General features: G+C 48.2%; 1 protein-coding gene across 6 annotated transcripts in view; it reads right to left on the bottom strand.

Moving 5' to 3' along the window:
- LOC144944606 (C-Jun-amino-terminal kinase-interacting protein 4-like) overlaps positions 1 to 23,263 on the bottom strand; it is a 100,863-nt gene that overhangs the window by 51,718 nt on the left and 25,882 nt on the right. For 4 of the 6 annotated variants that reach the window (XM_078872915.1, XM_078872916.1, XM_078872917.1 and 1 more), the window contains exons 5-6: positions 1,592 to 1,742; positions 312 to 939 (exon numbers count right to left, since the gene is read on the bottom strand). In XM_078872915.1, the coding sequence (XP_078729041.1) occupies positions 312 to 939; positions 1,592 to 1,742 (779 nt within the window). Of the gene's footprint in view, positions 1 to 311; positions 940 to 1,591; positions 1,743 to 12,915; positions 12,965 to 14,290; positions 14,662 to 23,263 lie in introns of those variants that run through there. The other 2 variants (XM_078872918.1, XM_078872919.1) reach the window with 2 other exon arrangements.

The raw sequence follows: 23,263 nt of genomic DNA on the forward strand, positions 1-23,263 counted from the left end.
GTAGTTAAGATCTCGCCACCGTGGCACCCACTTTGACTTGGATTTCGTAATTTAATTTGACCAAGCCGGCCCCATATGCCGGGTTTCATTCTAAATGGGTCATAAACTCCAAAGTAGAGTGCCATGAAGGGTGAAATTGAAAGGAGTCGTATCACAACCCTGTGCTTTGCAAAGCTCACTCGTTTCCTTTTTGACCAAATCCCATTGACGTTCGCCGCTGATGGAAACCAAACTCGTGTCGCTGAGCCAATCTCGATATAAGTGTTTGAAAAAAATAATCCAAAGTGTTCTGCGTATCATCAGACACTCACCGCCAGGAGGCGCGTGCACTGCCTCGATGTTCAAGTGCTTGCTGTCCGGCAGTGGCTCCCCATCCTTGTTGAGATTGTTCTGCAGCGCGGCCTCAATGGAGCCGCGGCTCCCGGCCCCCACCACGTTGGCCGTCATCTCCGCGGTGACCGCTACACCGGCCTCGGGCGATGAAGGCTGATCAGCGCCCATCCTCCCTGCAGCAGCGTCGCCCTCGCTCCATGCAACAGAGTTGCCCACAATCCCTGCAGTAGCATTGCCTGTCCTCCCTGCAGCAGCAGAGTTGCCTGCCGTCCCTGCAGTAGCGTCACCCACCCTCCCTGCAGCAGTGTCACCCATCCTCCCTGCAGCAGTGTCACCCATCCTCCCTGCAGCAGTGTCACCCATCCTCCCTGCAGCAGTGTCACCCATCCTCCCTGCAGCAGCGTCGGCCTCCCTCCCTGCACCAGCATCCCCCACCCTCCCTGCAGCAGCAGAGTTGCCTGCCGTCCCTGCAGTAGCGATGTCCGCACTCCCCACAGTAGCGTCGCCCACCCTCCCAGCAGCAGCAGCATTGCCCCCCCTCCCAGCAGCAGCTTCATCCTCCCTCCCTGCAGCAGGGTCGCCTGGGCTTGTGTCCAGAAGCTCATCCTGCCCGTGTGACAATCACAGCTCCCTGCTTTATCAACGTCTCTTGGTTCGGCTTTCACCGAGCAACACTACTGGCGAGCAACACAGCTTAGAAATGTTACCTAACGCTTTTAAAGTGTACGCAAAACACTGACAGAAGCATCTTCTTGGTTCTTTCGGTAAAGTCACGTAGAAGGGAAGTAATAAAATAATACAAATAAAACATAATAAAATTATTCTCACGACGTTTCGGCCACAACGCAAGCAGCCGTCCTCAGGTGAAGAACAGGTCTGTCTTCTCGACAGACCTGTTCTCGACAGACCTGTTCTTCACCTGAGGACGGCTCTTAAGAAAATTCAAAACTGGCTCACGCCCCCGCTGTTCCACAAGCCTGGGTGGGCCAGGTTGTTACCGAACAACTTTCGAGCGAAACGTTTCCATCCGTGTCCCATTCTAAACGAAACGCAACGCGAGGGTAAATTCAACCCGGGGGACTATTCGTGAAAACCGGGCAGCGGCCCTCAAAGTTCGACGGAATCACAGATGCACGCACGTACGCTCACGTGGATTACGGATGCACACACGTGGATGACGGATGCATGAACACGCACGTAACTCGTCGATCGTAGCTCACCGCAAAGTCACGGTCGGGAGGGCAGCCCGCGGGCTCACCTTGAGGCTGGTGTTGGACACGAGGGGCGGTCTGCGCCACTGCTCCCCAACGACGACATCGGCGCCATCCTGCGGAGACGCCACGGGCACGGACGGGGATGGCTCCGGGCCGGGGAGCAGGAAGAGCCGCAGAGACTTGGGCCTGTCCCTCCTGCAAGACAACCACAAGGGGCGGCCATTAACTAAAATAACAACCCTCCCACAATCGTTTCCTCCAAGGCAACGGAAAAATGCAAAGTTGCCGACGAATGACGAATATATGTAACGGTCAAGGTGCAGCCCTGCAATCGCTTGCCAATGCTGCCAGACATCTGCCAAAAAGAGCTTTACGGCTCATCGGATTCCTCCAGTCTGCATAAAGATTCTAGATAAAAATTGGAATGCTACTGGCTGGCAGAAGGGCCATCACTACAGGGAGCTCTAGAGAATCCCACAAGAGGATATTTGGCCTATTCTTCCACATTACCCCCCCCACACGTGACCTGGCGATCGACCAACTCCGGTCGACCCATTTATACTGCTGGGTGGACAGGTGGGAGGATTAAAGAAACTTGCATCACTGTTTTGACTGCCGAACTCAGAAATCGAACCGGCAACATGTGAATTGAAAGTCCAGTGTGCGGGCCATTACGCTGTGGCAGCATCCAGAAATGAGCAATGTAAAAAAGTTGAATGTCAAGTAAATTTGTTTACTGGGTGGACGGGTGGACGGGTGGCACGGTGATCAGGGCACTGTGCTATGAAGAAAGTCAGTTCGATTCCCGGCCATGGCTAACATGAGCGGCGATAAATGAACTGGTCTTGGGCCCTCCTTAACCCATCTGCATCAAGCAGCATGATAATGTATCATGAAACAACCACTGGCAGTGCACTGACACAGCAGTGGCGAGATGCTTTCTCCCTCGCCTGGTATGCAGGAGGTCGTGAGCTCGATCCTGAACCTGAGTGCCTGTATATTTGGAGTTTGCGTGTCTCTCTCACTCCGTGGTCGCATGGATTTTTCTCCGGGTCCTCCGGTTTTTCCCTCCACATTTAGAAACACGTGTTTACAATATTTGGCTGCTTGACATTTCCACATGATAAGCCACTTCGTTGAGCTATCATTTGTGGCTAGGTCACTTCTGAAAAAGAGCTAATATAGCTCAGTGGGCCTTACCTGGTAAAATAAAAATAGTTTGGTTTATAGCTTACATCAAGTCCTGTTTTCGTAGGTTGCATTCCGACTGATTTGATCATTGTATTTTTTACAGCACATTAAATGACGATATTCATAAATTCACGGCTAACACGTGCTGCATAGCTAAGGTGACATGGAAAACACTTGCGAATTATTATACCGACACTGCAATACTGATTAACTTGGTTGATATATTACTGTCTTAAACGTAGAAAAGTGATTATATTTAGGCACTTGGGAAATGTTGTGGCACTATCACACGTTGCATTCACAACACACTATGTGCACGCTCACCATGTACACAGAAGGTGAAGGGAAATGTGAGTAGGGGGGCAGTGGGGAGACAGGAAACCAGGTGGGGAGAAGCAGCAGGAGAAATGTGCAGAAGGGAAGAGATGGAGATTGAGAGAAGCAGTGACACTGGCTAAAGGAAGTGGAACGGCGGACGAGATTAGTTCAGCCCCGTAGCAGCAAATGAGCTGACGGAACGGACGGACAATGACACATTTCTTTCGGTGGGAGCTGGTGGAAAATCGAACAATTAAAATTAACATCCCTTGATAAAAAATAACAAAACACTCCCGCATAATCCGATCACACTACCGTGTACACCACAAACACTAATGCATTACCACTGCAGCACTCCCAGGAATTGTTAATCCGTCATGGGCCCTAGATAAGCCCCTAAAAACCATCCCTCCCAATCTATAAAATCCATCGAGCCTCCCCACAACTGTGATGATAACCCAGCCATGCCCGCGGCCCTGCGATGGAGCGTGTGCGGTAATGGATGTAGAAAATAAATCTAAGTCACCGGCCCATTTATCCCTTCGCTTCTCCCGAGGACTGGTGTCATACGGAAGACTGAACCGCAAAGCATTCACTGCCAAGGTCTACACGTGGCGTGCACAGCACTCTTGCTGATCCACTGCTGGATGAGAGCATCCCGTGGATCATTTACCACCGTGGTCCATGTTGTGTTGGTGAATCAATGCCAGGGTGTGATTTTGTGCCGGAGCAACACGTATCGCGGGTCCACTGTCCCAGCTGTAATCCCCTCTAGCACTTGCCAATTAAAGAGAGTGTAAGAGCCATTGTTAAGCTAATGGGGGGGGCTGTTGGTGTCTGGTATGAATCATCCAGTGAAATCAGCAAGCCTGCGCCTGGGCTAGCTCCCCCGCCACCCACCCTTCTTACAGCAAGCACTCACGCCGCTCACTGCACCATTATGAAATCCATATACGAGTGAAAACATTGACACGTAATGCGATTATGGATGAGTTAAGCGCTATCTAGATGGTAGGGGTGGGCGCCTATGGAGGCGGTGACCAAGGGTTTACGTCAGCCAGCTCCAACCGAGTCAGTGACCCAGAAAATAAATCTGTGGGACATTTTTGCCAGTATCAAAAATGATACAAACTGCTCGACATGAGCTATAAATGATCTGCTACTTGCATCGCCTTTGTACCGTTTGCCCCTTTTGGCATTCTCTGGTCTAATACTGGTGAGACTAGCCCAAGAAGAAGGCTGTCTCTGGTGTAGGCCAAACAGTTTCAAAGACAATGCATACATTATAATGTATGCATTGTCTTTATCAGAGCATGTTTTGGTTGCATGTATTGCTTCAAGTGTGTGTGGTTAATGCAGATTTGGTGCCTTGCAAAGAGTATCTAATTGCTGTTTGAACATCTTAACACCTCCTGTTTCCCCGTCAGAGAGGGTAAAACCAGAAAATATGTCCGCACCCGGCACACCACACCCAGTATTCCAACCGCTACAGATGTGGCTAATAGTCATTAAAAGTTGATAAAAGTACCGTCTACGTGCATACACAGACGGACAGGGAAACGGAAGTAAACTTCCCAGCGTTCGCAATCAGCTGCCCAGCGGCACCCCTTCTTAACCAGGGCCGAGGGGCCAGAAAGAACGGAAACAGGAGGACTTCCTGACAATTCTGGCAAATCACCTGATCAAGCTGGTTGTTGTAATCAACAGTAAGACCTCGTACTCAAATTGTAAACCTCGCGGGTGTCCTCTCCAACGCACCGATGTGCTGAGGTAGTAACCAATTGGCACATGGCCAAGCTTACTAATTGTCTGTGTCGGGTGGCGGTGGGTTAGCAGCGACGACACATTTTCATTGACGCAATCTCACCCAAAAACAAGATTTACTATGAATAATATCGGTCGCGAAAAGCCTACTACCACGACGTGTTTAAACCAAGCCACAAGGACAAATGCCAAGCACGCTGCAAGGGCTAGAGCCCAACAATGGCCTTGGCACATGCCAGCACCCAGAGCTGACAGTCTCGTAGCAAGGCCAATTAATCAGAATGCTGGCCGAGTTTACACCCCGATTCTGGCAGCAGAGACGGCGCAGAATAATAGACCACCGTTGGAGGCGGTTTTTTTGGTTGGTTTTGGAGCTACTGCTGGTTTGGTGATGATGATCCTTAGTTTTAATAATAATAATAATCACGCTAATTTGTAATGGCACAATTTTCACGTGCCCGAAGGCAGCGACCACCCTGAGGCGTGGAGTCCGGCTCCGCGTCTCCGTTTCATTCTTTGTTGAACTCTCCTTTGCCGGTTACATGAGTGCTCAACACTGTCGAAAGTTCAATGAGGTACATGCAAGTTTCCATTTGTGTACATAAATTAGAAAGTGTCCAATTACAGACGGGGATTTTCTGATCTCAAATTACAGCTCATGAGCTCGCAAGATGACATCTCATTCCAAGTAGGTTGACAGCTTTCTTGACGAGTCCCAGGCTTGCGTGTGGTTGGCAGCAAGGTTGTGTGTTCACAGCGAGGATTTATTTGGTTACCGACCTTCATTAACGATATGGCGCTGGTCGTTTGCAGGGAGACTTGCAGTCAAGTTAGCAGAAGATTATGCTCATTACTCATCTTACGGCCATTCAGACTGTCAGTTTTATGTATTAAAGCTGAACCCAGGGGCAGCAGAAAGTAGTGAGAAAAAAAAGCTTTGGTATTTTCATTGCAGGTAGCAAGTAGCCAATCAGCACGTGGGTGAATTAACCCTTTCCCGTTCCGATGACGTACGTGTACGTCATCACAACAAAACCGGACGAAAAAATTAAGTAAAATAACTTCATCCATAACAAGGCTCCCACAAAGCCAGTTTGGCGCCAGCTGTCACAGTACGCGGTCGTGTCGCTACAGTTCTCTGCGGTGATTACAATGTCATTAAAAACAAAGGCGCCACGCCGCTCTAAATCAAATTAACGCTAACCGCTTGCGCGTTGGGAGATTCGGCCGTGAATGGGACCCCACCCTGCAACTTGTAGATGTCCCAGAACGGGAAAATGTGAAAAGTGCTTCTTTGTTTGTTTACGTGGAAATGTGCATATAAGGTGGACTGTGAGAAGGTCAAGAAGCATGCTGCTTTAGCGATCAGGTTTTTTTTTCTACATCAATGCCACCGTCCGCACAAAGTCTTTTAATTCTTAGCATTTAGCATACGTATGTACGCATGTTGAACTTCTTTCGTACTGTATGTAGCCAACCATGCTCATCGGGGGTGCGGTCACGGATGGTGCACACCCGAGCAGGCTTTTGGAGGCGGGCACTAAGTGGCCACCCTCTGCCACCTGAGTTACCCCGCCCCCTCTACCCACAATTCCCCACTTTTAAAAAAAAATTCTCTGCACCACAAAACAAGCAGGTGCAGGATGGGCCAAAAAGCCACCATAGAAAAAGAAATAAAAGTCAAAGCATAGGACAGAACAGGAAGGGAACATCACACCGGTACAGGCCAAGAAATGTTCTTGCTTTAGCGGAGAGGTTTTAGCTTGACTGCGCACCACACCGTGTGCAACAATGCGACAACTGCAATTTTTTGTTTACAACATCGCTTATCGCGTGTGGGAGCAGCGGAGTGGCTTAAATTGCTTGCCAAGGTCATGTGCGCTCTCCATATTGTCCTTCCGACCAGACCAGAGCTGAATAAATCATTATCTTGTTTTAAGAGACACTGGATAATCTCCGTAGAACAACAGGGACCGGATATTTCCCTCTCATAGATGTTCGAGTTAGTTTTATTTGAGCGCGTATGCTTTCGTAATCAATATTATCCATAATAAAGGTTTTTAAGTCTGATGTTGTAGCATCGCGATGATGATGCTACAACATTTCGGACTATATAAAGTCTACGGATATTGTAGCGTCCATTTTGCAAATAGAGGGAGGTCCGGGAGAGTTGAGACTTGAGGGAGGATGATGATAACAACTACAGAGTCCTTGATGGAGGTTTTTTGAGTTAGATCGCGTAAATATAAATGTGTCATTAAACCTGCCACCACCCGACACAGCCAATTAGTAAAGTTTGTCACGTCAACAAAACGTGATAAAAAGTTGCTACGTCAGCACACCGGTGTGTTGGAGAGTAAACCCACGACATTTACAATTCGAGTATGACGTTTTGCTGTTGGTTACAACAACCAACTTCGTCAGGCGATGAGCCGCAATTATTAAGAAGTCCTCATGTTTCAGCCCTCTATTTATACTAGCTGTACTACCCGGCTTCGCCCGGGACTTGGATTCGCCACGCCTGGCCGCCTTTCTCCTCCCAGTGGCGATGTTCACAAACCACACCACTTACTCGTTTGAGGCTGAGTCGACCTAGGGGAGGCCCAGGACTGGTTCAAATAATCGTCACCGGTGGTGGCCGTGAGTGGGAATCGAACTCGGGTCGCCGGGTTTGTAGCGCAGCACGCTAACCACTACACGGGTCACGTGACAGATTTGACGTCACAGCTCACTTGCCGTGCAAAAAATCAATGCATTATTGAGCTCCCCCCCCTCCCCCCCCAAAAAAAATAAGTGTATTTTAATAATTTTTGCATGGTGTACAGTCTGGAAAGTATCCACATGGCAAATTTCAAGTTTGTTGCATGTCGGGAAGTACGCTAAACATTTTGAACAGAAACATATTCACAACTTTGCCTTTTATAAAATGGAGATTTTTACATTTTGAACTCTGACACTGCCCATAATGTTTCGTTTTCACGGATGGAGTCACAGGGTCTTACACAACACCCACGTGATAGTATGATGGCATCCACGCGGGCGATTGTGCATGCGAGTGTGTGTGCGCCTCAAGACTAAGTTGTGGGAAACTAGCGACTGTGTTCCGATGTTGGCAGAGGCGCAGTGTTCACGAACACAGAGCAGATGAAAGGACACATTGCCGCTACTTGACACAAACATTTCTGCTGCCGTATTTTGACTCAACATTGGTGAATGAGAAAAAAAATCAAATCGATTTCATAACAAAAAAAAATCACCTCACATTGCTCCACTATGGAATTCCCCTCCCATCGTCTGAATTCAATGAACGTGTGAACCCTAAATCCGTTTCACATTCATTTAGATCCGTCTGTCGCTGACTGCCTTTGGCGTCTTGGGCTTTTTGGAACTGTACTCAGCAGCCGTTGTTTTGTGTGTGTGCGTGTGTACAGATGTAAATAAAAATAACAACAACAACAACACGGGAATGGGGCTTTGGGTCACAGGCTGCGATGTGGACAGAAGAGGGCCCCGACTTGAGGCACCAACCCGTTACCGGGGGAGGAAACATGTCTGCACATTTCATCTCCCACACACACAACACAGCGGCAGTAAAGCACAGCAGAAAACAACTCCCGATAATGTACGAAGGAGTGCCCTTCACGGAAATGTGACTCGACATCTCGGCTTCGGCGGAGAAATAAATGTACCGAGTCCTTTCCCGAAACCCGTCAGCTCGCGTTATACCAGCGATTTAGATAAAAACAATCCGTGTGCGAGGCCGAAAGGTATCGGAAACCGTTATTTTTTTCAGGACAGACAAGAGATTCAACCTCGGAACATCACTGGCAAAAGCAGGAAGAGATACTCCAAGTGACGTCTCTCAAGATGACACACTTTTATTTAGAAAACAGGCCCGGCACGTACAACCAACCCGCGGCTCAGAGACGGAGCGCATTTTGGTTGTGCGGGAAACTTCCGCCGGCAAAAAGTCTAACTTTCTGAGAAAGCGTTTTCAATCAATTCCTATGTAAAGGAGCATAAACCATCACGCGAACTCCGGTCATCCTCGCAGTGGCTTTTGGCTCGCCATCGAACAAAGACGATCACTGCATTGTGCGCTTTTGGATGCGCTCCTGCGGTCGCCTGGAAAGCTCTTCCTTCCCCCGCACGGTTGGCTACGTCCGGTGCGAAAGAAGTGCAATGGACATACATTCAAAAAATGGTGCAATGGCCTTGCCAGGAATGAGTCAAACAAGCTCACATTGGTCAGTCTGACTTGCACACGCAAACACGTAAAAGTGTGCATGTAAATGACTCTCTATATTTGTGGAGAGTGGTAATGTCGTGTTTAGCATGCTGCGCTACAAATCCGGCAACCAGAGTTCAATTCCTGCTCGCGGCCAACACCAGTGATGTTTATCTCAACCGGTCTTGGGCCTCCTCCAGGTCCACTCAGCCTCAAGTGAGTACCTAGAGTGGTGTGTAAACATCGCCACGGAGCAGACAAAGGCAGGCCGGGCATGGCGTTGGCCACCCACCCCCTCATGTACCAAGCCGACCTTCAGGAGGTACTCGCTAACAGCACTTGCCCCAAAAGCCTGTTCAGGCCATTATTATTTGTATTTGTAAATGGCCCCACAATCGCAAAGCTGAATATAAATGTCATGTTGACGATTCCCTCTCCTACAACCTGCAGAGCGGGTTGGAAAACTGCAACGGTGGAGAACTCCACTGCATACAAACATCCCCAATGTAACCTTAAAGACTACTGCGGCGATGTAAGTGGGGTGTGGCGTTAGTGGGCATGTGAGGGGGTGGTGTGGCCAGCACCACGCCCAGCTGCCTCTGTCTTCCAAGGAACTCGTTTAAGGCTGAGACGACCTAGGGAAAGCACAGGACAATCTCAGACACCACTTACAAAACTCAAGTCGCTGCGTTTGTAGCCCGTCGCGCTAACCGCCGTCCCATCCGCACCACAACCCCAGTGGACGCTACGGTCAGCGCTCCACATCCAACGTACGTCACAGTCGGCGCCCGATCTCTCGCTTCGGGCCTCTAAAACATTCTTTCCACGCGTATTTCTGTCTTGCCCTTGGTGCACGCGCCCACTCCAACGTCCGCCTTGGGAGACCCGTCCCTCCTCCATCCCCCATCCCAACGCACGGTGCGCCCCATGGCTAAATTGTCATTGCGGCCTTGGAGTACGCTGCGAGCTCGTCCGCGACTATTGGGCATTAATAGCAACCGCTTCGCGTCGTACGCCGAAAACGTCGGAGCAGCTGTGACGGGGGCTGGCGGAGCCCAGGTCAATGGGGTTCGTAGCCCAGCAGCGCTAACCACTGGCCGTCTCTCCCCGCTGCACACGCAGCGATGCAGAATCTGGCACATCAATGCATCTGCGATAAATTAATTAATCTATTTGTGGGTAGGTCGGCAGGAAGGAAGGTAGGTTCAAGCAGGTGAAATTGTGTTGCTAGGTTTCTGGTGACAATTATGCACGAGTTTGGAACACGGTGTGATTCATGGGCAAAATATTTGCCAAACCCAATCCACAATCACTCACTGAGGAGGGCAATGCCAAGTGCCGTGGAGCTCACACAGACCGCAGGGCATGCATGCGTTGCAGCACCGCCATCGCACTACCCACCTTGGGACCAGAGCTGGGGTAGATTACGATTATAATTGTGCCGCTCATTGTTACGATTTGCATTGTTCAGCTAACCATGCCGACACCACAGGTCTGCCGTGGGGCATTTTGATTTGTGTCTGGGACTGAAAAATTGGCGGATTTCTATAAAGGGAGGAAAGACCGTAGATTGTGTTTTACGAGCTGTGAACCTGTCCCGATTATCGAAAAAAAATTGGCAAGGCAGAACGGCGGATATAAAGACTGCAATATTAGTTTCCCTAAACGAGACTTGAAAAATCACCCAAGATGCATCATTTTCCCAGAGTGCTCCTTTCCTGCAATGATCACACTGGGTTGGACCGAGGTGGAGTTCACTGTAATTGTCTCTCTCACTTCACTGCTGGTGAAAGTGACTTCACCAAGAGGGAGCCCTTGAGAGACTCTCTAGAGAAGTTTTTTGTCCATTCTTCCAAGCTGACCAGATGTCTTCAAAGACATTTGGTCAGCTTGGTAATGTGTAGTGGAATTCCCACACTTGATTCCACTACAAATTACCTGCCGATAGAGTAACCTTTGTGTGCCCATTCACATTGCCGGGTGGACAGTAAGCAGGGAGATTAAAGAAACTTGCACTATTCTTTTAAAACTTCCGGGAGATGGAATCGAACCATCGACTTCTGGATTACAAGTTCGATGTGCAAACCATTACACCAAGACAGCATCTAAAAAAATATTGATTACAGGTCGCAAATTTCAAATCCACCAGAGGCCCCTGTCATGCTGTTGGTTTTGTACAAGCGTCGTACATTGAGTGAATGTGTGCGTGTGAAAGCATCATTTTAAACACTGGTATACACGTTTATCGTTGCCCATATTTGCTATGTACTGTTTGTGGAACTTCTTTCGCACCGTACGCAGCCAACCGTGCTGAATCGGAGGCGCGGGCCATTGTGGGTGTGGGATTCACAATCCACGACGGAGTAAAACATTCATCTACAATGGATCGAGGTTGTGCTTGCACACAAAGTGCAGCTTGCCCGTACACACAAAGTACGAACGCAACACGCCTTGCAATGCTGCACCACCAGGGACAGGCACTTCCAGTCGCTGTACAGTCATTAAAGAGTAATGTTTAACGAGGGAGAGGTAGGGAAAGGGCACTTAAATATTCTAATGTTCAACAAAAAATTAAGTGTGAAACAAATAAGCAATGCATGGCGGTTAAACATGACGTTCCGTGGGGGGGGGGGGGTGATGCACTGAAAATGCCCCTGCGCCGAGGAGGCTGGGTGGCTCTGAGGTCAGCCCGCAAAGCCGTTACTGCGGAGATCGTGAGGTTCAAATTCAGGCGGCCACCAGGGGTTAAACCGGGTTCTCAAGCGTCAAAAAATCACCTTTCACATCAGCTGTGTGCTCCGGAATAAAATACAGCATGCTGCGCACGAACTGATATAATCATAGACACATTCAACCAACCTGACATTTGGTATATTTTATACTTTACAGCCTATTGTAGGTGGCTTTCAAAGCCAACCTTTAAAGTGCGAGCAAAAATACATTTTACAGCAGACTTGAAGTCCCCTTAAATGGCTTATCATTCACATTTGGAAATCAGCCAAAAATCTATCTCAATCTTCAAATGTATCATGACACCGATCCCACTAAATCTCCTCTGACCTCATTTCCAAATGCTGCTGCCTATTTCTCCATTGATCACCGCCTCCTGCCTCTCAGCCTCCCGCCCTTCTCCACATCGATGCAGGTCGCTCCCTCTCTGCTGCTAATTACCCCTTGTTGCCTGGACTTTCATTGCATTGAATACGTGCACTCCATATCCATATTAATACCTAGTGGTCCCTCGGTCAACGTTTTTAATCCGTGCCACGAAAACTACTGTCAACCGAAATAACTGTTCATCGAATTCACTTGTAAGTTGATAAATAGGTAAAAATCGCTGAGTCTGCGACAAAGAGCCGTTTCCACTGACAAAACAGAAAACGTAGAATGTAAACAAAGCCAGTCGAGGTCTCAACGCTCATAAATGGCGGCCGCTGATTGGCTGAGTGCATGGCGAATGCTCGGATTGGCCGAACTTGTCGCCCGCGTGCATAACGTAAACGTACCGTTAGTCAACATTTTAACGTCGGTCGAAACCATGGGGGGGTCCTATGGGAGGCGAAACGTTCACCGAAAAATCCGTTAACCGATGTCACTGTGAACCGATGGACTACTGCAATGGTCAAATTTCTATGTAGAGGTCTGCCAGACTGACCTCGTCATCTCATCCATGCAGTGTTCAACCACCACCAGCACCACCGCAGCTCACACTTTGGAATTACGTAGTCGATCATATTCATCTATTCATCTTGCACTTGGAACGCTGACACACGCTGGGTCACTCTTGTGGAATGACATCACGACATTCACTTGACAGTGCATGTCGTCTCTCTCGCTCTCTCTTTTCTAACATTCGGCAGAATTCACCAGGATAAGTGAAGCGTGCCGAGTGGCTCAGTGGTCAGCATGCTGGACACCGGGCATCCTGGATTGCCCAAGAGACAGCGCACACCTGCAGAACAACACCCAAGCTGTACGCACCACTAATGCACAGCGGACCTGGCCTGCCTCACCTGGCCTGTCTCACCTGGCGATTTCACATCTGTCGTTTACGCGGCAGCAATGCAGCAGGCAGAGCCAAGCTCGCACTTTAAACGATCCGTGATCCATTTAACACCGAGGCTTTTGTGACCAATATTATGATTCGTCATTGATATTTTGGGCCACAATGTGCAAGCAAAATGTGAAAACTGGCAACAGACTTCTGGAAAATGTCTGGCCTGATGATGCTGACTGTAACTATCAATTCAACATTGTCCCAGAATGCTACGTGCCAGTCAGACTGGCACGTTGGTTCACGAAGCAAATTCATGCATGGGTGTGTCGGGGTGAAGGAGGGTTTATGGCAGACCTTTGGCAGATTCTAAATCTGTATTTATTCTGGAAGAATTCGATGAGCTAGGAAGCTCAAAAATACATTTATGGATCGCAAATCCAGTTTCATGACGAGACGTGAAAAAACAGGAGCAGAAATAGCTCTCGGGTTTCGCATCAATACGGAGTTGAACGTGCGGCACGGGCCACTGAATAAATAATGCATGCCATTTAATTTAACTCTTACTGCCGTGAATTGGGCGGGTGACCATACCGTTAAGTAATGCTTTACCACCAAATCAACGTGTAAATGTGCCAGTGTCATCACCGGATGTAAGTCACAATGATAATCTCTTTAGGACAAAAGCAGATGGCTAGCACTGCCCCCAGCAGTGCACTGTAAACATCACATTTCCATATGGGCTGTACACTCTTGAATAAAATACGAGCGTGTAATTATATTGTGCAAACTGCGAAACAAAAACACGTCAGACCAATGCGAGGGCAGGGGAGAGAAGATGCAAACAAATCCCGTCAAAAATGCCAATTCTGAAAAAATACACGCATCAATAATTAAAGTGCAGCGCAGCATTTTAAAACACAGCACACACGCAGCTCGGCAGCATCAACCCGTGTGTATTGAATGAACACAAAAGGCCGGATTACACAAACCAACCCACAGTGTTGGGAAACCAGCAAGCGTGCGCACTCCGAATTCTGAACGTGTGCACGTGCACGCACAATTACCAACATCGGCCACAAACGCAGAGGAAAGAACCACCCCCGACACAAACAAAACGATCTTAGCCGATGAACAGGAGCCGACGGCGGGTGCGGGACGTCGGGTTCGCGGCACGACCGATTAAACCAGAATCGTCCCAGGCTGTACGTCCCCCCCCCCCCCCCCCGTGTGCGATGGGCAACCGACCTGTCCGCGTCAAACCCCTGCTGTATGGCGCGGCGAGCATCGGCCGCGAGCGAGAAGTGCAGCACGGTGAGTGCGATGAGCGACGAGATGACGAGCGAGTTGACCACCGCCACTCCTCCCACGAAGCCAAACACGGCCAGCAGAATGCTGAATACCGTCATGGCCTGGCATGGCGGAGCGGACGAGCGGGGCGAGCGGGGAGGACGGGCGGGCGGGCGAGCGTGCGAACGAGCGGGAACCGCTTCTCCGTCAGAAGCGGCCGCGCAGAGTTGCCGGGCGGTACGGTGGCAGCCGCATTTTGCCGGCGGCTGCCGTGAGCCCCAAAGCTGCTGTCGGAGATGCGGCAGAGACCCACCCACCCCCTTGTGCACCTCAACCCCCCCCCCCCGTTGGCCGGCAGGGGGGGGGGGCTTTGCGCTGACGTCATTTTTGCCTCACGGTGTTTATCCGAGCGAGCAAAAAAACGAGGTGAGAGCCGCACGCGACGCGCGGGCAAACAGCACCACCTGGTGCCGTACGCGCGCAGCATTGCGGCCACACGCGCGCACATCGGGTGTTGCGAGTTCGCACGTGCCGTTCAGATTCAACTCGGCAGTCGTACCCTCGAGAGGCGGATAAAATGGCAACTCCTCGGTGAGAATTCGCCACTTCGCACGCCGTCAACAATGGGTTGCCTTTGGAGAGACTTGTCCCGTTCACAGGAATGTGGAATTTACACCAACGATTCTGGATTGCTGACGCAGAAGGGTACTTTGCTCAATGCTCATTCCAGCGTAGAGACAATGACTTTCATATATTCACTTTAAAATGTAGGATACCTCCTTTATAACGAAGAGGAAATGTTATTTCACATCCATTATATTTTTATTTGGGGGAGCAGTGGCGCAGTGGATAGTCCACTGGGCTATAAATCCAGCTCCTGGGTTCGTAGCCTAGGAGACACGGAGGAGATTATATCGTGCAGTTTCAAATCTGATTTTAAGTGGTTTTCAGAAGTGGGACTTGGGGCTAGGATACCAAGACAAAGTTGTCTCACCTAGCCAATAATACCGCACTGCCAATCACTTTGCAGCAGATTGCGCGCTATGGGGCCGTCCATAAATGACGTCACGCGATTTTGGACGATTTTTGACCCCCCCCCCCCCCGTCGTCACACGACGTCACAAAGCTCTACCCCCCCCCCCCCCCAAAATAAAACTATTGTCATTGTAGTGCGTAGTTAATGTGGCGCTGCACTCTGATGTTGTAGAAGAAAACATTTATTAAAAAGTCTATTTAATTAAGTAGAACGTGTTTTCTGTGACGTCTCATTTCTCAACCCCCCCCCCCCTCGTCACACATCGTCACAAATGTCTGACCCCCCCCCCAGCCCCAGGTGCACGGGGTCATTTATGGACAGCCCCTATGGTAATTTTTCACGAGTTGAACAATTGCGCAAGTTACCTGAAACAGAGGGCACTGACCCCTGGGTGTCTTCATAATGAAGATCTTTCAGATTAGGTTAGCTCGTGTCAGTAGAAATGTGTCGTTAGCCCGCCACCACCCGACACGGCCAATCAATAAGAGGTTTGTCACGTGAACAAAACGTGCCAATTAGTTACTACTTCAGCCCACTGGTGTGTTGGAGAGTAAATCCACAACATTCACAATTTGAGTAGTACGACGTTTCACTGGTAATTACATCCCCGGCATCATCGGGCGATTTTGTCAGAAATTAACGACACGTTTTATAATTACGCAATCTAACAAAAAAACATTTACTATTAATAATATTGGTCACGAAAGCCTTCCACGTGTCAAGCGAGGCACGTCTCACTGCTGCACAGCCATGAAGCATTTCCAGTGAGAGGGCTACGGCACGCACAGCAAGCGACGGCTATACATTATTATTATCTTAAAATCTTGTAAACAAAATAGCTTAACAGTTTGAAAAGCGGTATTCTCTAGACTATTATTATAGGATTTGCCTGATTGTTATTGTCACGTAATCAAGCATCTGAAGCCACAGACGAAGAATCGGAATTTAAGACAAAAAACTGTTCTCAGCCCATAAATAAATCCTGGATTTTAGACCAGAGAAATTATTTTAAAATGGGATTTCCCACTGCAAATCTCAGTTTGGCAGCCATCAAAGCATTGCGATCAGTAAATAGGTTGAACAAACACACAAATGTGTGCAGCATTGCACATACAAAAGCTCTCAACCTTATCTAAACCACCAGCTCAGTAGAACTGAGCATGTGGCCAGTTTTGTAATTTAAACCACCAATGCAAAGAGAGAAATTGTGGCCAGTGAAACAAAGACCAGTTTCATCCTCATTCAATGCTCTCTGCTGCCATGTGTCAATGAGCAGTGAATTGGTTAGTTTCTAGCGTCAATGTTAGCACTGGTATTTCCCTTGCCGCCGCCATCGCTCAGACTCATCTTGCCAACTACATTTACCCAATCCTCCTACAATATTTGCAAATCACAGTGGACTGCATTGCACCGTCCAGCGGCTCGTACCTAAGCGTGCAAAACACCATTCGGTGCGACCTTCATGCGTCGATTGCAGGATGCTCCAGTAATCCCACATCTCCGGTTAGCACGGCTGGCTACGTACGGTGCGAAATAAGTTCAACATACACACAAGCTTAGATCTTGGCGGCATTGGGTATTGGTTGGCATTTAGAAAGTGAACTGTTATCCCACGGATGCTCATTTACATAGAATGTAGCTTTTTGCTTGCACATTTCCCTTGCCTTTTCATTTTCATAGCCAACTTTTGGACAAAAAATTAATTACCAGCGTCGATGCAGTCATTAACACCAACTCCACTTTGGGGGAAGTTGGTGGTAGCGATTCTCTGGAGAGACCGGCGAACGCTTAAGTTAAACCGATTCCTCGGAGGCCACCGATGGGGATAAGCGCCACTCGATCGTGGAGATAGTTTTGACTCGGATCGGTGATATCTCACTGGTGAGGTCAAAGTAAAAGGTCAAGAGGTCACCATAGCCAACACTAGTAAGGCCACAATCTCACCGTCACTGCCTTCCCTCTCTTCCACTCACTCGATCCTGTCCGACTGTCAAGTCGAAAACTTCGGAGTCGGCTCTTCTAATGTTGTTGTTACCACCACCCGTCGGGCTTTAGGTCATTGCCGAGCTCTGGGTGCCACTCCAACGGTGACCTGCCCTCTTCCATCCCGCACACGCGTGTCCCACTCGTCGCAACCTTCTTTCCCCTGCCGCATTATATGCAGGGGATCACAAGTTGCTTACCCAATCCTTCCTTGAAATTGTGAGCATCCCCTGTATGTGCAGGATTCTAGGACTGGTAAGGGTTTTTTAGAGATGTATATAAAACTAAAATTGAATATGATCTCACTGCAGTCAAAGCCTGGTCTTCCTTAACCTCACATTTCAAACCACAGGGTGGCTCTGTGCTTCCACGGCTGAGCAAAGTTAGAAAATAATAGGAAGACCAGCTTTATAGCCAGAGCCCTTGGTGGCTTGCCACCCAAGTCACGTCATTCCACTAAACTAAACTGTGTTTTTTTGTTTTACCAGGTAAGGCACACGGAGCTATAGAGCCCTTTTTAGAGGTGACCTGGCCACAAATGATAGCTCAACGAAGTGGCTCATCATGTGGAAATTGATAGCAGCCAAACACTCTAAACACACGTTTATAAAGGTGGAAGTAAAAAAACGGAAGACCCGGAGAAAAATCCAGTCGTTCCACGGAGAGAACACGCAAACTTCAAATATACAGCAAGCGTCAGGGTCGGGATCGAACGTACGAACTCCTGTATACCAGGCGAGGTAGTTAACATCTCACAACTGCGGTGCCCCACATCGACCACACGAGTAGCCAGCAATATGAGAATTAGGTCAATGCACATGGCACAAGTAAACTGTAGCTGGGCGTCACATGAAATAAGCTGCATCAATTTGATACAATCTGAAGAGCTTGAGGGTAATCCTCGGCAAGTTTTTTTTTACAGTGCAATAGATATGCAGGCTTGTAAACAAAGCAATTGTATATTTTAAAACTGTGAAACTGCGAGGTTTGAGTCAACCAAAAGCACAATTAACAATTTAGTGGTGTAAAAAAAATAAGAGTGACGAAAAAAAACGGAGCTTTTACCCTTCCTGGCAATAAAAAACAGCTATTAAGATGTTTAAAGGCCAAATAGATACCTCTTTTGCAAGGCATCAACTTGTGGTTGCGCTTAAAAAAGAAAGATTTGCATTGCCGTGCAAACATGGCACGAGTGGAGCTCACACGTGGCTCCCGATTTTATACGATGGGCACAAGCTCCTTCCGCCGTACCCTCCAAATACACAGCTTGACATTACGTCTATAAAAGCTATTTCTATAAACATTTTGTAGATAAACAAATACAAAGATCCCCCGTGTAAACGTTAACAGACTGCCGTCATCCCCCCCCCGCACCTCCGATTAGCACTGTTGGCTATGCACAGCGCGAAAGAAGTTCAACGTACATACATATGGGGCACGTGCTACGAGGGAGCAGCTATGAATCTTGGCACAGCACCCATGGGCTTGGGTGGCCAATACCACACCCAGCCACGTTTCTGTCCCCAATGATGATGCTTACACACTGCACCAGATACTCATTTCAGGCTCGGTCAACCTAGGGGAGGCCCAGGACCGGATCAAATATTCATCACCGATGTTGGCCGTGAGCGGGTATCGAACTCGGGTCGCAGGGTTCATAGCGCAGCGCCCTAACCACTACACTACCACTCCCCATAAATATAGTACTGTATATACGCATATATACACACAAACATTAACAAAGACCGTGGTTTAAATTAGGAGTGATATGTGAACGGGACCTGCACAACCCACCACCATTGCACACTGAGCAGTGTAAGTGTGGTCAAAATACCCCCAAACAGGCTTTCATCCAGTGGTGGATTAACACAGAGAAAACAGTACTTATTTTCATTACAATAAAATGTTAAAACGTCTGTGTCATAACATTCTTTAAAACGTCTGTGTCATAACATTATCTCCTGACACGTAACAACATTCTCCCCCCATACATAACAACATTCTCTACCCACATTAAAGGAGCCGCATGTAAGAATGAATACTTGTGATGTATTTGCGTTGCATGCTGTTGGTGTTGTGCTGCTCTGCCGAAGCTTGCACATCGTGTTGACTTTTTTGTCTCCAAAGTTAACACGAGCAAATGGCTTTGCAAGACGTATCACAATAGCGTACATATATTTTTGTAAACATATAATTGAGCTGCAACAATGCAGTTGCTTTAATAAACTAAAACTAAACTCGGTAACTAAACTTTTCATTTTACCAGGTAAGGCCCACTGAGCAATGTAGGTCTTTTTCAGAAGCGACGTGGCCACAAATCATAGCTCAAACAAAGTGGCTTGTGATGTGTAATTTATAGCAGCCAAATGTTGTAAACGCACGTTGATTTTAAATGTGGAGGGAGAAAAAAATGCGCAAACTCCAAATATACAGCATGCGTCAGGGTCGGGACCGATCCCACGACCTCCTGCATACCAGGCGAAGTAGTTAACATCTCACAACTGCGGCACTCTCTTGCTACTGCGCTTTCAAACGCCTATTTAGCATCAAGTACAATCGCAGTAATTGAGCCACGTGGGGCGTGAACGTGTACACAATTATGCCAGAGTCATTAAAAGTGCCCCAACAGCACTTTAAAAGATTTGCAAAGGTGGCAATGGGGGGTAATGGGGTAATTATACAGATGGCTGCCGCTGTGGTTTGCCGATCTTTCCCCCGCCCCGCACCACCAATGTGCACAGTTGGCTATGTCCGATGCGAAAGAAGTTCAACAGACGTCCGTACAACCTCCTCGGATTCACAGCACGTCGACCCGCTCTGGGGAGTCGTGCGCTCGTTACGAGTTGAGTCTTGCTGGGGGACTGCACACAAAAAAAAACCCATGAAGCTAAATCCGTAGGTTTTTTGTTACTTATTTTGACTTATTCCAGCTCTGTGGCATAAACACGATTGTAACGATTGACACGTGATGAACACTGTTTGCGAGCATACACAGACGTGGCCCCTGTTTGTATGTACGTATGATGGACTTCTTTCCCATCGTAAGCAGCCAACCGTGCTAATCGTGTGCATGAAGAAGCAAAGGAAATTGGATCCCCTCTGATGATAGCATGGCTGGCTACGTACGGTGCGAAAATAGTTCAAAACACATACATACGACATCACCTCGGGTAATTTTCTTAGAGTGGTTGCAGAGCTAGCTACAAGAGTGGCGCGTGTGCATGTCTCTGCCTCGTGATATTACGCTGGTATCACAATTGGAATTCAATTGGAGGGAGTTGTCCCTTCAATCGTGGAACCCACAAAGCCAGCAAAAAGGCCTTGTATCACCCTGAGGGATGACCCCAGAAGAGACACAGACACACACATTGATTTTATAAGGGGATTTATTAACCACTACAGCAAAGGGTGGGGGCAGGGGTGTGGGTGTCTTGAGCTATGCTACGAGGTTGTTAGTTCCGCATCTACCACCATCGGTGTGTCCGAGAGGACATCGGTGTGACCGAGAGGACATCGGTGTGTCCGAGAGGACATTGGTGTGTCCGAGAGGACATCGGTGTGTCCGAGAGGACATGCCGCTCTCCCGTGTACCGTACTGCACGTCGCCGTTTTACGAGCTGCTCCAGCAAAGCGCGCGCAAAGCGTTCTTTGATAACACGCTCACCTACGGTGCCAGGTCGGACGCAATTCCTCCGCGTAAAACCTGGCCACAATAAACAGTCTGCTGTTGGCGGTTTAACGGGGATGACGGAAAAGGCTCCTCACCCCCTCCCCACCGGGTGAAACGAGAAAGTCGATTTTACTGGAGAAGACTCCGGCGTGGTGCACAGCACGCGCTTCTGAATGGGTCGCTGCTGGTCTGTGCAAAGCGATGGTCTCCTCGCCGTCAAATCTGTTGCCGAATCTGCCGAGGGATTTTACTTGGCGATGTTACAAATAACATCAATGTTTAGTTTAACACGAAGGAGCTTTCCGTGACCAGTGTTATCCATTAGAGGTTTTTTTGGGTTAGATCTCGTAAATGTGCCGTTAAATACCCGCCACCGCCCGAAATTGCCAATTAGTATGCTTTGTCAAGTAAACAAAACACGCCAATTGGTGACTAGTTCGGCACATTGGTGTGTTGTAGAGTTGTAAATGTTGTGGGTTTACTCTACTGAATATCTGTGAAAACTACTGGAAAAACATCATAGAGCTCATCGGATCCCTCCAGTATTAATAAATATTCTCATTCTGATGTTTTGTTTTACGTGACAAACCTTACTAATTGGCTGTGTCAGGTGGTGGCAGGTTTTAAGTCAAGTTTATATTTATGCAATCGAATCCCAAAAAACTCTATTAGGGATAATATCGATACTGCTAACCCTGGTAATCTCTCCAAAAGCGTGTTTCAAGAGACAGATGTACTTCGTCGATGTTATGGTCAAATTGACCACTCTATTAGCGTCATAATAAAAAATGGGTTCCTATCACATCATGCATCTAAATTACCGTGATAAATCGTACGTAAAGCTCAATGTCCTACTCACGCAATCCATTTATTGGTGCACCGAATTCCAGCTTCACATTTGGCTCCATCCAAAAGCCAGCCCTCTTTGTAATGTTCAGCTCATGCCTAATAAAAAATAACACAAACAAAAACTAAAATCTGGACCTTTAAACTGTGCAAGGATTTTGACCACGTTGGCCGTGGTGGTCACATAACCAGGGGCGGTTTCTTCATTAGGGCGATTGGGCGACGCACCACCAATGTCATTCAACCACAGAGTCACGCTAGCCGTGACTGTGCCTCTGGATATAGTCCAATCAGCGTCATGCTACGTTCTGTGGTGTACCGCCTCTTTTTGGGCGATTTCCCTCCAGCTGAGAATCGCCCCGAGTGGTCCCATAGACTTACATTCAAAGATGTTTTTTTTCGAACGGGGGCGCTGCAATGCATTCTCTATGGCTTCCGGGAGGGCTCGCCCTAACGTGCTTACGTCATCATACGTGCTTATGTCATCATACGTAAGCACGTTTCATCCAACAATATAATTTGTCGCCACCTAGTGAATCTTTAATAAAATAAACTTGAGTGGTTTGTTTTAATAGTGAGTATAGAAACAAACAAGATGTATTGTAAGAGTCACTTTATTTTTCATTAATATTAAAGAAGTGAAGTTGCCTTTACATGCTTAAGCTGTTAATTTATCCATTGCATGGGTGGACCTTATCCTTATCAATCATCCAGACATTTGCCCCCCCTGAGAGATTTTGCAGGAGCCGCCACTGCACATAACCACCACCGCCAACACCACCATCAAGCTACGAAGAGTGGAAGGCATAGGGTCAAGTGTGCACATGATCACGTGCAGCCTGGGCTTGAAGGACAAGGCCTGGGACATTGCGGTTGGAGGGGTTGGGGTGAGGGGTGGTGGCTGGGGGAGGGCATAGCAGCATCAGGACGAGGCTTCGTGACGCAGCTACCCATCCCGTGACACACACCACCACCCACCCCTCCACTCCACCATGCGCATGCGGTTGAGAGGCAGAAAGACAGACAGTGATAGGGAGGGAGGATGAAAGACTGTTACAGATGGCTCCAGGGAGAGAGACAGTGAAAGGTCACCCGATAGTGAGACAGAGGGCAAGGCAGGGTGGTGGATTGTGGGGCGGCAGGGTGTGGGGTGGAGGGGGTGGCAGTGTCAGGGACAGACCGAGTAGGGTGTACACGTTCCTTAAAATCTACATTCAAAACTCAATAAATTTTCAACTAATTAAAACGTGTGATGCAATATTATTCATTTTAAATTCAATATAAAACTCACATTTTACAAACCACCAAGCAGAAATGAACAACATTACATTAACCCAAACTTGCCTATCAAGCCCCCTTGTTTTTGTGGTTTGTTTATTAATCTTGCAATGGACTT

Source organism: Lampetra fluviatilis, chromosome 35 (assembly GCF_964198595.1).
Source record: "Lampetra fluviatilis chromosome 35, kcLamFluv1.1, whole genome shotgun sequence".
Taxonomy (NCBI): Eukaryota; Metazoa; Chordata; class Hyperoartia; order Petromyzontiformes; family Petromyzontidae; genus Lampetra; species Lampetra fluviatilis.